We start from the raw sequence: 15,432 nt of genomic DNA on the forward strand, positions 1-15,432 counted from the left end.
GACTGATGGCAACCCTAGAAGAGGTCTGGAGGCATTAGGCCATGACCTGAAAGAGATAGGAAGAAAAGACTGCTTAGCCTTGAAGTTAACATGGGAAAAGGCTGTATGTGGGACACAGATCCCTAGGTGGAGTCCTCCTCTTTGGTCCCATCTTCTCCTTGCCCAGGGCATACCACATATTCCCCAGTGTTTTTGCAGCCTCATTTTAAATGTCCAAAGTTATGGAGGCTTGAGAGACTATGAAACAGTCTGAAAAATCTCATGGCTAGGAGATGTTTCTTCATATTCAGCTTGTATTTGCTGGAGCTCCATTTCATCCTCTTATTTCTGGTTGTACCACTGGGCCACCCAAACAGTCTACTCTGCCCTCAGTGATCACCCCATCAGGCGCTTGTACCCAGGAACCCCTTTTGACCAACCTCTCCATGGATACTGCTTTACTGCTTAGATTAATTGCCAGCCCCCATCACCCTGATAGCAGATTTGTCTGCCTCCCTGTCCCTGCTTGAGGGAGGATAGGAGCAATCCTTTTGCTTTGTTGTTTGTTTTTTTTCCGCTCCGCACCACCCCATCAAAGCTACTGGAGATAGGAGGCTACAGCTGTGCTTTTAAGTTGAATATCTGCAGCTGAAATAAAATTGCATATATTTGCATAAGGAGCATCTCAATTAACATATTTGTGGGTAAAGCAACAAGGGCTGTTCATTTGGAAGTGAAAACGTGAGCGAAACATGGAAATGACTTCAGCCCCTTTGCAAGCAGCTTAATTAAATATTTCCTTAGCGTGTGCACATGGATTTCAAAAGCTACTGCTGTATATGTAATGGGGTGTGAAACTCCAGAGCAACGAACTCCATCCCTGCAAAGCCCCAGGTGTGTGGATTTGTACAGAAGCTGCCTGTACCTTGATCTGTCTGACCTGGCATCTATGTCATACTCACCATCCTTGTGTTATCCCAGCATCTCGGAAGTGACAGCTCGGCAGGGGGAGGGGGGGAGGAATTCAGCGTGATTCCTGAATTGGTTGGAGCCTCCTGTTTGGGAGGCGTTCTGTCTGTTTCCTTACATTGCAGATCTAGGCTCTCCCCCTCCCTTTCACCTCCTTCATCGCTCTCCCTGCGAAAGCCCCACAGGGGGCGCTGTCATGGAAGCCTGACTTGTTCAGAGCTGGGGTTCAAGTATAGTCGTTCCACTCTAGGCAGTGCACCGGTCTCATTCCTGCCTAGGGCCCTGTGTACCTAAGGCTGGCCCTGTGTTTCCATGTAATTGCTGGGGGCCCAGCTCTGCTCTAGTGGGGACAATGGCAGCAGGACGAGCCCTTTGTTGGGGTAATCTATGCTGTGCCGGTGTTCTTTCCTCCCTCTTGGTTGTCTCCCTGCCTCCCCACTCCGCCTGTCTCCCAATCAGCAGGCCAGATTTCGTTCCATGGGACGCTCTTGCTTCTTGTGGGCCTGGCTTGAGAGTAAGAGTCCTGGATTAATGTAGGGCCTTGTGGGGTTGTGACAGCACCATGTCCTGAAGGAGCCATGTTCTGATGGAGGCAGCTGTTGTGGTGTCAGGACTCAAGTGGTGCAGACCTGAATTGCTCCCTTCCCAGTGGAGATACGCCCCATGCCAGCAAAGCACTGAGCTCCCTGGTGATTTGACCCTTGAAGCAGTGATAGTGTCAGAGAATGTTGTTTGGTGTCACCTAGAGACTCCCCGTTCGTTTATTTAGCTACTTGCTCTGCGCTAAACAGCTATTTAACAACCACATTAATATCTGAGTGATGGCTTAGAGCTGGGATTCTGCCTGTGTTGAGCCCTCTTGTGATGTGAGATCGCCATCTGTACTAGAAATACTTTGTGTCAGCTGATCCTGGACCTGAAGCAGGCTGTTAAAGCACTTCTGAAATGTGTCTTACAACAGGATGGTGGCCTTGTCTAGACTAAGAGAAATGGTGTTTCTGAAGAACATATTAGCTGTCACATTTTAAACAAAGTCCTGTTTAAAAGTGTGTTAGCACCAAGTATAGACAGGGTTTAATACCTTGGCAAACATGCTAGCTGGGTGTGATCAGCCCTAGGCTGCGTGAATATGTAGCAAGGCCAAAATACCATCAGGTTAGTAGAATTCTTCCCAGGTGAACAATCCCGGGGGTGGTTTGTAAGAGCCAAGGAAGTGTCAGCAGGCAGCCTGTCCAGACCACGAGGACATGGGGCAGGATCGACAGCTAACACAAATCCAGCAGCGCTGCTTGTCCCCCGCCGGGGGCTCCAGCATGAGCGCATTGCCCCTTCCCCCCATCCCCTCTGTGTGGATCAGGCTGGTATTTCACACTGAATCCCTATGCCCAGCCTTGGGGCCAAGGACACAGTGCGGACTATTGCACTGCTATAGTGGGTAGGTGCGAGGGGCCCCGTGCCATTCCGATGCTGCAGGCTTGGCTAGCTGCTCAGTTTCTCCGGGAATCGGTTGACATGCTGAGGCAACTCCAGGTCTCCTTTTCGCGTCCAGCTCTAATTATGGTGCTTTGGAAGGGCTGCAGTTGTGCTCTTTGTGCTCAATAAAAGCTTCCTGCCTGCCATGTCTGTATCCAACCAGAGCTGTCCCTTTGCAAGGCATCTCTGACACAGGGACTTCAAAGTACAGGAGCAGGGCTCATGAGATCAAACAATGGTGAGCATGGGCCCTGGGGAGATGCAGAGGAGAGAGAGGAAGGGGGACGGAGAGAGCCACACACAGCTAGAGAGAAGGGGGAAACACACACACACAATCAGCCAGAAGGAGAGACAAAACCATGGGAGGCATTGAGAGAGTCAAACAACCAGAGAAGGGGGTGGGAAACACAGGCATAGCCCAGCGAGTGACTGAGGATGTGGGAGGGGGCCGACAGAGGGGGTCACACACATTGCATTGTAAGCAAGTGAAAGGCGCTACAGTCATGAAATGTTAATCTGACCCAACCTTTGGCCAGTTATAATTTTCCTCTGAATGAATGTGCATTAATGCAGAGGGCTTTTCTCCCTGCAATGGAGGGGCCTTGTTCTGACTCCATTTGCTAAAATTGCCTTTCATAAAACCAAAAATAAAGCTCACAAAGTGTGCAATTCAGCCCCCTCATGAGCAGGCGGGAAGGGAAGGGCCCAGCGCTGCCAAGTTAGAGAGAAGGGTCGCCCGCAGGTCCCCTGCCTTTGACCACATGGTGTGTGTTATCACCACATGTGTTATGACGGGGAGCAGAGGAGGAGAACGTGGCTGGGGCAGGGGGAGGAGTGAGAGATGCTGTAAACTTTGTATACAGACCCTGGAGTGAATGATTTGGTATGGTGGGGGGGCTCCCCTGTTAGAAGCCAGACTGACCTCAGTGCCCCAGGGTGGTGCTTTGACGAAGGGAGTGGAGGGGTGACTCTGTGGGGCCTGTCAACCCTCTGACTGCACTCTGTCTCAGTGCCCGAGGGTGGTGCTTTGACGAAGGGAGTGGAGGGGTGACTCTGTGGGGCCTGTCAACCCTCTGACTGCACTCTGTCTCAGTGCCCGAGGGTGGTGCGAGGGGGTGCTGTGCTGCAGATAGCGGGGTGGGTGACGCAGTAAGGGGAGCTCTCCCTTCTCACTGTGTGCTGCCCCCAAGGTAGTGCTAGGTTGCTCTGTGCTGTATCAGATACAACAATGGCTCTCAAATTTTGTACTGGTGACCCCTTTCACATACCAAGCCTCTGAGTGTGACCCCCCCCCCCATAAATTAAAAACACTTTTTAATATATTTAGCACCATTATAAATGCTGGAGGCAAAGCGGGGTTTGGGGTGGAGGTTGACAGTTCGCGACCCCCCATGTAATAACCTCATGACCTGAGGGGTCCTGACCCCCAGTTTGAGAACCCCTGAGATACAACCGTGTGGATAAGATGTGAAATAGAGGCCCTGACCTTTCATGGTGATTAAAAATCCCATGGGACTTTAAGCAAGAGTCAGGATGTTAATTCCTAGATGCTGGCCAAATTTGACTGTGGGTAATTCCATTCTGCCTCCCTAAATCCCCCTGCAGGTTCAGTTGGAGAGTGAGTGTGTGTTTTCACCCCTTGTCCTAAATTATTGTGTGGCCTAATGTTGCCATGAGCCATTAGTACAGCTGCATTTCTGTGGGTGGAGGAATGGTGCCTGTTGCAGTCTGTAAGGCGCTTTGGGACCACAAGAGATGGTGACTGCCTCACAGTATTTTGGTACTACCTCATGAGCTCTCTCTCCCTACAGCTGCCTGTCCTGTGTGAATGGCTCCTTCCCATGCCACTGGTGTAAATATCGGCACATCTGTACCCACAACGCTGCTGACTGCTCCTTCCAGGAGGGGCGTGTCAACATGTCTGAGGTAAGGAGCCGTAAAACTGCTGCCCCCGGAGTCTCCAGCCACCTCCCATCTGCTCTGCTCTGGTTTCTGACATGGACTGTTTGCTGGCTTGCGAGGGAGAGATCTGTAGAGCTGCAATCCCTTCTCTGTCCCCCGAAACCTTCCTAAATCTGTGCCGGCCTCAGGCCTGCAGCCCCCCAGCCAGGGCTTGCTCTTGGTTTCTGTTGCCTGGGCAGTGATGGATGCAGTTGTGGAGAGTCTCTTGGGCTGTTTCTGTGCCTGGTTAGCCCTCAGTGGCATCATCAGCTTGTCCTGATGCTCAGTCACTGTGCGAGCCATTAAGAGTGAGGCCTGGGGGGCAGTATGTCCATTACAAACCAGGTCACTGGTGCTTCCTCTCCCCCTCCCCCGCCTCATCTTATCTAGGCAGCTTCAAACCAGCTACCACGTTAGACTGTTAACGCTTCATGTGCTGCAGTCGCAGGGGGCTCCCCAGTCATTTAATTGCAGTTACTTTGTGGAGTTAGAGACTTGTAGAAATTAGGCCAAACTTTCAACTGGTCTCTAACACTTGCAACCCCAGTTTGTGCAGGCACAAATGAGCGTCACACTGTATATGTCTCACAACACCCATGAACAGCCATGGCCGCAAATGGAGTGGGAAATTGGCTCATGAGACCATCTCAGCCCATTCCTTCAGGAGCCAGTGCCGGACTGGTCCCGACAACATATGCTTTGTTCAGGCTAGCTCCGGATGGCTCAAGCGAAGGACCTGCCTTTTGAAGTAACTGGTGATTTTGAGGTGTCCAGCTTGAGACACCGTTACAGGGGCCTGGTTTTCAGAATGAGAGCATCTGCCCTCTCCAAACGTGTCTCAAGTTGAGCACCCAGCATCACAAGTCACTTCTGAACAGTTAGGCCAGAGCTCCCGCCATTGCCTGTGGGGAATGTTCCATGCCCTGCCAGGGGTAAGAGGTGTAACTAGGACTGCATGTGGTGGTGTGGTACCAGGGTGTGTGAAGCTGCAAAACCTATGGTGTGACCATTGACTTCAGTGGAGTCAGGATTTCACCCATGCTGTGTTATAGGCCTTCCAGACGGTACTCAGAGTTCATGCAGCTTGTTTATCTCTGGATGGTGGCCAGAGGTCTAGCAATGCCGGCATGTGGCTTCCTGCAGCGGCCCAATGCGGCCCAAGTCCATGTGGCCATTTGCACAATGTCACTAGAGCTGGGGTCAATGGGAATTTCCTTCCTGACCCCCTGTGGTGATGCGCTAATGCCCTGAAGACAGCAGTTGAATCCCCCTTCCGATTCAGACCTGCGTGGCTGCCGGCCTTGTTGTCCCGTGTTGCTAGCTGCCCAGCCTGCTGCGGAGAGCCAGTGAGTAATGAGGGTTTCTCTCTCCCCGGGGGTGTCTGTGTTAGACTGAGCTCTGTGCTTTCTGTCACCATCTGCTAAATTGGAAGAAAAGGGCTCCCTTAAAAAGCCATGTGTTAGGAGCGCTCTATTAAAAACTGCCACTTGCCTAGAACCGTTTCCCTTCGGCCCTTCCATCGCTTCCCCTTTGCAGCTCGGTTTTGTCAGAGGCAGCACTAACCCTTCCCATGCTGGAAGCTTCAGACTGAGTCGCCAAAGGCAAGGAAATGTCTAGTGGTTAGAGCAGTGACCCTTTGTGGTGTGTGCGCTTCTGGGGCTCTGCAAGCCCTAACGGGTGCTTTGGGATGCTCCAGACGCCCAGAGGCTGGTGACTGATTTACTGTGATTGAACTGCACCTGTTCACCTCGTCCAGCGTCTAACACTTATACACCTGAATACTGTGGGGGAGGGGTGCAGAGAAGAGGCAGCGCCTAGCTGTGATGAATTTCTGGGCTCAGCCAGAGTCTGTGGGTCTCTCTAGCTCCCAGGTGGAGTAACACAGCCTGTGCTATTGTCACCACACAGACTCTCCCTAAGGCTACATTGGCACGACGTATGATTCCCAGCTGGAGGAGACATACTCATGCTAGCTCTCATCTGAGCTAGTGCACTAAAAATAGTGTAGTTGTGGTACCACAGGCAGCCGTGAGTGGTGGCACAGGCTGCATATGTGCCCGCGGGGTTCAGGCAGGTTTGTACTCGGGGCGGCTAGCACGGTACTGCCACTGCCCATGCTACTGTGGCCACACTAGTATCTGTAGTGTGCAAGCTCAGATGAGAGCTAGCATGAGTATGTCTGCGTGAACTGGGAATCAAACCCCCCAGCTTGTAGTGTAGATGTAGCCGACGTCCTGGCTTGCTGATACACTACAAGGAAAAAGTACTTGTAAATACCTGAGAGAGGTGCTTTCGAGGTTGCTTTTAAAACGAGTGCGTTCCTGTTGGACTCAAACTGTCATAAACTCCTCCACCCGCTATGAAATGGTGCTGATCAGCTTAAAAGCAGCACTGCACTGCATTCTGATGGTTTCCTTGGCTGTCTGCCCCCGGAGATCGACCTGCCGCTTGCGTTTCTGTCTGATGGACACGCAGCCCTCAGTGTTAGGCACAGAGGTTAGCTCGCCATTCTGCGGTTTAGAGCCATCCTGTTCTGAAGGCAGGCTGAAAAAGTACTTGCTCTTGGAGGGGCCTCTCTGGATTGGAGGAGGAATTAGCAACACTGGGAAGTCAGGCCTCCCATTTGCCTTCCCCCAGCAATTAGCGGAGAGTGCTAGAAATAATGAGGCTTTCTGAGCACAATCTTCATCCTTGTTTTAGACGTGGTGTGTGTTGTCCCCCTTCCATCCAGACACCTGTTAGGTGCTTTCCCCTTTCTCTGCTGGGGTATGGTACCAAGAAAGGAGCAATGGGCCTTCTTCAGGGGGATGGTTCAAATGTGTTTCTTACTGGGGAAAGCACTTGACAAAGTGACCTCGAGAACTTCTCTCCCGCCTGCCCATTAGTGGGGAGGCTGAGATCTGGCAGAACTCATATCACATCAGGGATCCCAGGCTCGGACTGGGCCCAGGCAGCAGGGGAGACTAAAGCTTGTACTCTCCCATGTATAAAAAGCAGCTAAGATTTCCCTCTTGTTTTCCTCTCTCCGGGTTTATGAAATTCCAGCTGGCTCAGAGACATTCACCCCCTCAGCAGAGGGCATCTTCCTATAGAACCCAGTCAGTCCTCCGACTTGGGAGAAGGCCTAGATTCACCAGAACATTGTCCCCCGCAACGTCATTGACCCCCACCTCATTTCACAGGCTCTTTCCCGCAGCCACCCCTCCACAGTTCTGGGATCTTTCCTCCTGCCCTCCTCCCACCAGAGATGCTTGCTTCCTATCCCCAGCCATTCCTCACATATACCCCTTGGTTGGCCTTCACCCCCCCACATCAACTATGGGACCTGCCAATAGCCCGGCCAGTTAACTCCCCTGCCCCGTCCAGTTCTGCTCCCATGCTTAGGGTGAGCAGAAGCTTCCTCTCAGCGAGCCCCCTCCCCATAACCGTTGGGAGCCTTTCCTCTTCATCTCTTGCGGCTGGTGTCTCCTGCGTCCCCAGCACGGGGCGTATAGGCTGGCGCTCCTCTGGAGTAGCTGTGAGTTGGTTCCACCCCGTGGGTGGCTCACGTGCAGAGTTAGATGGATCCGACCGTGTGTGCCAGTGCAGCCTAGGCGCCCTCATTGGTATTTTTCACTTCCCTCTCGCTGCGTCGTTTCCACCCTGACTCCTGTCTCTGCAGCCGCTCCGGGCTGACGAGCGTCTGCTCGGCATTGAATAGGTCAAGCTCCCAGCGACGAACCATTCATTTTTCTTTTCCCCCTCTTTTGTCATTTCTGGGAGCCTGGGCCCTCCAGGAAGGAAGCGGAGAACTGGGCAATTACTCATCCAGAGCCCAGCCATCAGCAGCACAATTACTCTTGTGCAACGGCCGCTTACGTGTGAGGGAGTGACTTTATTTATGATAGGCCAGATCCTACATGCCTTACTCGTGCAAGTGGCCCACGGAAGTCAATGGGCCTGATCCTGCTGCTCCCACAGAAGTCAATGGGGCTGCTTCCATGAGCAAGGCAAGAGGACCGGGTCTTGTATACTTCATAATATCTCGGATACATGATCTGGAATCAGTGAGGCCCAATAAACACAGAGCCCAACGATGCTGTTTTCCAGAGCAGCTGCACTTCAGGGCTCACATTTTCGGCCAACTCCAAAATCGCACCTGCAAACTGTACGGTCAGCGCTCACAGCCCTTTAGCCGCCTAACTCCCTGTTCTGCGTGCACACATTAGCTGTGTCTGCAGGTGCAAACCTCGGCAGGCAGAAGTTTGGAGTTACCTTTGGAGATAGGATCCTAAAAGCATCTGGAAATATCCTCAGGCTCTTGTTTTGTGGGATATGGGCCCTTCCCAGAGGCCCAAGCTTGAGAACAGGCACCGTGTGTAACTTCCAGCATGGGTGAGAGCTGGCCCTGGCCAAACATTGGGGCTAGACTCAGGCAGGACCTGAGCCTTGTGTGAGGCTTGGAACAGCTCAGTTGAGGTCACTTTCACTTGGGGTAGCCTCTGCAGATCTTGGCAGGGGTGGTGAAGTACTGGCAGACTGTCTGCCAGGATGCCCCTCCCGGCTGGGACCAGCGAGTCCTGCCCCTCTACCTACAAAGCCTATTCTCGGGAGGTTTTCAAATGAGAGCGGTTCAGACACAGATCCTGATGAGCCCCGCGAGTGTGTAGAGGTTGCTGCCGTCCTCCTTGGTGCTGGGCCATCCCCTGTGGGTCAAATTAAGAACAGAGACTCAACCTGACCCTGAATTTCTAGCCTTTTGTGGGTGTGTGTCTAACCCTCAGAGTTATTTTAAGCAGGGCTTGGTCTGGCTGAATTTCAGCTTGTCTGAGTGTGGCCAGTGAGGTAATGGAAATCTCCGGCCCCCAGTCAGAGGGTTAACCCTTTCCTTGCTGGTTTTCCTCTTGTACCTGCTGTGCTGTCATTGCCCAGTAAGCTCTCCTTGTAATCAGGGGCGCACTGCGAGGCGCCTGCTGCATGAGGCAGCCCAATGGGTGTATTCTACTTGCGCCAGTCTGGCACACTCAGCAGGGGAGCAGCACATTCCTCTGGAAGCTCCTGGGCACTGGCAGCACAGAAGATGCGGTCTACATGGGGCGTGTATGGAAAGCTGGGCAGCATAGCAGGTGCTTGCTGGTTCATGAGAGCAGGCCAGGAGGGATTGCGGGTTGGTAGGAGCGATCGCTCATTGCATGTGTCCTTGTGTTTGTCCAGACTGTGCCTGGGAACAGCCAGCACCCTCCTGCTTTCCTGCTGCCAGTGAGAATTAAGCCCCTGCCCTGAGGCCATTGGTGGGCTTGGAATCCCTGGGCTTTGCTCTTTGACCCCCCTGGGCTTTCCCTAGGAGTGCGGCGGGAGGGAAGGCCGTGATGATGGGGGAAGAGCAGGAGCTCCCATCTCCCGCCCCACTTTCCCACTCATAGCGGTGGCTGGGGAAGGTGATCGGCCATTCGGACTGAATTATCTTTTAGTAAAAGGCTGCTCTGCGGAGACAGGGTCCTGTTTGTCTGCTGGAAGGGAGTTTGACGTAGAATTGGGGAGGACCATGAAAGACTTGTGCTCTGAAGGCTGCAACGATCTGTGGAGAGCTCCTGCGCTGAATGCATTCAGCTCTTCCCCCATACCCAGGAGCATGTGCTGCTCTGAGTTGTGGAGACCCAGTCGGGCTTTGGGGCATCCCTGAAGCATTGGAAAGACTCGCAGCTCCTCTGCCTTCCCCCAGAAAGGATCAAAGCTCCTGGGTGGAGGATGGCCTCCTTTGGGAGCCTGGCAGGGCCTCCTTCAGCCAGCTTGGGGAGGGATAGCTCAGTGGTTTGAGCATTGGCCTGCTAAACCCAGGGTTGTGAGTTCAATCCTTGAGGGGGCCATTTAGGGAACTGGGATAAAAATCTGTCTGGGGACTGGTCCTGCTTTGAGCAGGGGGTTGGACTAGATGACCTCCTGAGGTCCCTTCCAACCCTGATAGTCTATGACTCTATGACTCTAGGGGGTAGTAGGGAGCGACTCTCCAATGCTACCAACCCACAGAGCAAGGGGCTGGGGCAGGCAATAAGTTCAGGGTCTTTCCTTCTCCTCCAGACCTTATGGCAGTGTGCAGAGCCCTAACCACTGGACCTCCAGCCTGGGCTCTGCAGCACAGCAGCACAGACAGCCCTGAGGAGTAAGAGACCAGGAATGGAACCGGATGGTGCACCCGGCCCCCAGCTGCCGACTGCACCAGCCACCCACACCCGCACGACAAGCCACCCCCTTCCCCCATGTGTCCAAACCACCTTACCCTCTGTCGTGTGATGCTTCTGTTAACCCAAGACCACCTCTCCTCAGGCCACTGACGTGCTCTCCAGCTGACCCCTATCAGCTGCTAAAACACTCTCCTGCACCTCCACCTCCGAACCTCCCAACTCAACCCCTTTCCCAGCCTCCCAGGCCTACCCCTTCTCTCTGGCTTGAGCTAGATTCCCAAGACTCCTTCATGCACTAATGCACCCACAATTCAGTGGAAGGGCAGTTAGGGGGCAGCCCAGGTCCCAACTCAGAGCCAGCTAGGCCCAGAGTTGCTCTAAGGCAGGCCGGCAGACAGGGATCACAGCAGAGGGAAGGGCTAATTATATTGAAAGCAGGGACCAGCCCTGGGGGAAGAGAGGGAGGTTTGGTCACCCTGGTGGCTGTTCCAATCCTTCTAAAGGAAGATGAGGGCCCCCCACCAGTTTTGGGAAGGCAGATGGTGGGCCCTTACTGAGGCGGAATGTAAGCTGAGTTGGTACAAACTCCAAGAGGAAATTGGGGTGGGCTGGGTGGGAGCTTCAGCAAAGTCCTCTAGTGCATTTCCCCCAGTGAGAGCAGTGGCTGTCAGATTCCCAGCTGCCCCAGTGTGCTGGGAGCTGAGGACCTGGCATGGCTTAATCTGGTTCCTTACAGTGTACTGTCATGCTAGCATGGGTAGGCGGGCATGGGCCTGTTAGAGGCAGTTCCTGGGGATGCAGGGTAGAACTGTGCATATACCACAGCCATTCCCCTGCCAGTGAGAGCTGGACTCATCAGGTGAAAGAATCAGCTGGGAGAGAAGCAGTCCATAGAGGGAGAGGCAGAGAGAAGTGGGGAGGTGGGGTGGGGAGAGACATAGCCAGAGATGGAGGTGGCGGAAAGCAAAGAGAGAGACACACACCCGAAGGTGGAGGGAAGGGAGACAGAAAATGATAGAGATGGGTGGGGAGGATAGACAGATGGAGGGCGAGGAGAGAGTGTGAGAGCTGAGGGACAGGGAGAAGCAGCCAGATGGAAGGGAAGAGAGAGGGTCAGAATGGCCCAGAGATGGCAAGATACAGATGGAGAGGAGCGAGGCCCGGCGTAGGAGACAGGGCGGGGGTGCAGCCAGGCAGTTGGAACAGGTTCTGCCTCGTAGCCAATTGCTGCACCCCTTGGCCCCCAGGCACTGCCCCTAGAGTTTGGGAGGTTCCAGCCAGAGTTGCCATCCACTCTTGTCTCAGTGGCCGGGACCCATCTGGACCGTGTGGGGGAATATCTGTGGGGCGCTGCAACTCCATGACTGGAGCTGTTTGGAAAACAGGGGCGGGGGAGTTCTGTGGAAAATTATGAATTTTCATTGAAAAAGTGAAAATTTAACATTTTAGGGTTTGTTTGTTTTTAATTAAAGGTCTCCAGTTTTTGAGGGCAGCAGACATGGACACTGAGTATTTCGGTTAGTTGAAAACCCTTGGAGAAAAATGGAAAATTTTCGACCAACCTAGCTCTCCACCCGCCCTGTTCCTAGGTGGTGGAGTCTGGAAGGGGGAGCTGGAGGGGAATGCGGTGTAGGCCCCCGAGCTGGGTGGAGAGCTTTTTGGGCTGTATGGAGTCTTCCTGCCCAGCATGGCAGGAGTTAACTGACTGCACGGGAAGTTTCATCAGTCCTTTGAATTGATGCTTGAAAGTTGCTGAGGAAGGAGTTGTTAAAATCCCCTGGCCACCACACAAGGGGAGGGCTGGGTAGAGTCACAGCCAGTCCCCCCGAGGAAACCTCATCACGCTCTTTGGCCTGGAGTGACAGGGCCTGTGGCTCACTGGAAAGGGCTCCCAGGACCAGGTGTTTCCTGTTTTGGAGCAGGGTGAGATTTTTGCTGGATGAGACAAATCTCCCGGCAGATGCAGAACATGTGACGTAGCTGGTGGATTCGGCTCCTTCAGCAAAATGGGTGTGTGTGTGTGTGGGTGTGTGTGTGTGTGTGTGTGTGTGTGTGAGAGAGAGCATTAACTCTGTGTGTATGTGTGTGTGTAAGAGAGAGCGAGTGCACACATGTGCGCGTAAGGAAGAATTAACTGTGTGTTCATGTTAGAGAGCGTGAGCATTATCTCTGTTTGCGTGCACTGTGGGGCCCATTCTCTGTTGCACCCAGGCATGCCTGAGCAAGGTGGGGTAACAGAACAGCTGGCAGGGTAGGGAGCTACAGCAATCGGCTACTCAGCAGAGGCTTCAGGGAGCACAAGCTAATTGTTTAAGGGTCAGTCAGAGCATTGCTGGTGGAGGTGGGAGAGGGTCTTCAGGAGGGCGCTAGGTCCAAGGGCAGTGGGCTTGTCGACCATCTCAGGGAGAGCAGCGCATTCCATGCCTAGGGAGAAGTTGCACTGGTAGCTGTTGGAGAAGCAGACATAGGCAGTCCAGGCTGACTTGGGGGAGATGGGAGCAGGGTGGGTGAGCAGTTACCCAGGGCCTTGAAGGCAAGGAAATGGAGGGGTTTCGGGTCTTGTTTAAGAGGAGAAGCGAAGCCCCAGAGGGTGTGTGGATTCCCGGCCAAGGAGGCTGTGCCACCCACCATACCTCCCTGAACTGCAGGGGGATTGTACAGAGCGCTAAAACCCCGTCAGAAGCTCACATCCCATCCTGAGCAAATGGCTGATGGGAGCCAGCACCAGCCAGGAGGTTGTGGGGTTTCAGACCCGGCTGCTGTTCTCTGAATCCTGATTCCATCCTGTGATCCAGTGCTGGCAGATTTCAGAGTGCTCCTGAGCGAATGTATGGAGCTGGGCATCCCCTGGAGGTTCCCGCCAGAAGGACAGGTATATCCAGAGTGGGGGCATTGCCATGGCATCGGGATTATTGGCAGAGCCGAGATGTTATTGCAAGTCCCTGACCCAGGGCCAGGTGTCTGTCTCCTGGTGGCCTGGAGAGGATCTACAGCATTGTAAGTAAAATATGACGTGTCTGGGCTCTAAACCAGAGCCCTAAATGAGCCCCTCCACCGTCACCGGGGAGCGAGATCTAGAGCATGGATCTCTGCAAGTCAGGACTCCTGCATTCTATCACTGCACAAGTCACTTTCCTTCTCTACGCCTCACTTTCCTCACCTGCAAAAGGGAGATGATCAGATCTGCTGGTGGCGACCAGGATCAGGCTGTGCAATCACCTCCCAAGAGAGGCGATGGGAGCCCCGTTGCTTGGGGCTCTGGAAAGCAGGTGGGACAGTGCCCTAGGAAGTGTGCTGCAGGGCCCAAGCCTGCACTGGCCTCAGGGAGATGGACCACATGGCAAGTTGGTCTGGTTCTTCTCAAACGGTGCTGGTTCTCTTCTGACCTGGGGGTGCAGGGGTTTGTGGTGGTTAAGGATGTCGGTAAAGTGTTTCTCGGTGCTTAGGTGAGATGTGCAGTGGCAGTGGTGCTGGGAATAGCTTTCCTCAGTGGAATGGCACCTCAGTCATTGCTATTCCTGCCTCTGGTTCCAGCCCCACTTATTGGAATTAGCATCACTGTGTCAGGTGAGAGCTGTGAAGGCTGCAGCTGGGGAATAGACCGACCCGCCCTGCTCCCATCAGGGCGGCCAGGAGAAGCTGCTGCAGATCCCCGAACAAAGTGCAGTTTCTGTTCTTGGACCGGTATTCATTTCAAAACATGTTATTCTCTCTCCCCTATTTAAAGCCAGTGCCGCTAAGAGTAGCTGTCCCCAGCCGGGCCCTGCAAGGCTGGCCTGGGGATTGCATCAGGCTATTGTTGCCGAAGCGAGGTCCTTCGGGAATACCGAGCTGTTGTTCTGCCCAGACCCGTTTATTTTTGCTCTCTGCCCGCTCTCCTGTGCTTTGCAGACAGGCCTGGGGGATCCCCAGAGAGCAGCCTGAGTGTTGAAACTGAATGCTGCGAAAAGTTCACCTTTGCATTAGTGCGACCCCCGACCGCTTCCCCCTTGAGCTGCTGCAGAAGACTGGCAAGATGGGGCTCTGGCTCAGGTGCTAGCTGCTGTTCCTCCGAGCTCCCAGCTTGCTCAGCTCTAAATTCTGCTTCAGGTGCAGCTCTGAGCCATCCATCGTGCATGCCACCCTCCTTTCTGGGACTGGGTTGATCTGCTGAGTGGATGTTGCCACCAATCAGTGGAGCCCCCCCACTAGTGTTGCAGATCTCCATGGGGTCTGCACGTGGCTGCTCTGCCAGGCAGAGCTGGTGGGCACTCTGTTAAGTCCCTCTTGGCTGGAAGTGGCTTTATGCAGATCCCACAACTGAATGCTCTGCTTCTCCTTTGCAAGGGCTGCGCTGGATTTCTAGGTCAGACCTGCTGGGAGAGCCGGAGTTGGCTCTGTTGTTTATTTGTAGGGCCTCATGGGCCAGCTGGGCTTTCTGCAGCTTAGGATTCATGGGGAATGTTAAAGGGACAAACCAGAGGCAGGATTTTCCTTCTCCTGGAATATCAGGGCTCTGTTCTTGGCAAGCTATGGAGCTTCACTCGGACTGTCACAGATGGGTTAGTGTCAGGTCCACAAGTTGTAGCATGCTCAACTCTCCATCCTCATGGGTTATGGTACTTATTTTAGACTTGATTCTTGCTTGGGGTTCAGCAAGATTGCCCATGGCTGAAATAGGGGGCCCGTAAGTCAGGAGGGAGGTGCAGTGGCAGAGCTGTGTGGGGTCCAAGCCTGGAATAGCCAGGGAGGCTGTGGGTCAGGAGGGAGATGCACTGGCAAGGCGGTGAGGGTGGGGGTAACTTTGCCTGGCTGCCTGGACTGCTGTGTGCCTGGCTCCAGCCAGTGTTTAGTCTCAGTTTCCCTTCTCCGTTTTCTAAATAGACCTGCAGCCTTCAGTGAAGAACTGCTTCCTTCCCGGGGCCTACAG

At 53.7% G+C, this 15,432-nt stretch overlaps 1 protein-coding gene across 6 annotated transcripts in view; it reads left to right on the plus strand.

Annotated features, from left to right (window-relative positions):
* The window catches only part of PLXNA1 (plexin A1), a 239,942-nt gene that overhangs the window by 130,624 nt on the left and 93,886 nt on the right, over positions 1–15,432 (plus strand). For all 6 annotated transcript variants that reach the window (XM_065408674.1, XM_065408675.1, XM_065408678.1 and 3 more), the window contains one exon: positions 4,233–4,347. In XM_065408674.1, the coding sequence (XP_065264746.1) occupies positions 4,233–4,347 (115 nt within the window). The remainder of the gene's footprint in view (positions 1–4,232; positions 4,348–15,432) is intronic.

Source organism: Emys orbicularis, chromosome 7 (assembly GCF_028017835.1).
Source record: "Emys orbicularis isolate rEmyOrb1 chromosome 7, rEmyOrb1.hap1, whole genome shotgun sequence".
Taxonomy (NCBI): Eukaryota; Metazoa; Chordata; order Testudines; family Emydidae; genus Emys; species Emys orbicularis.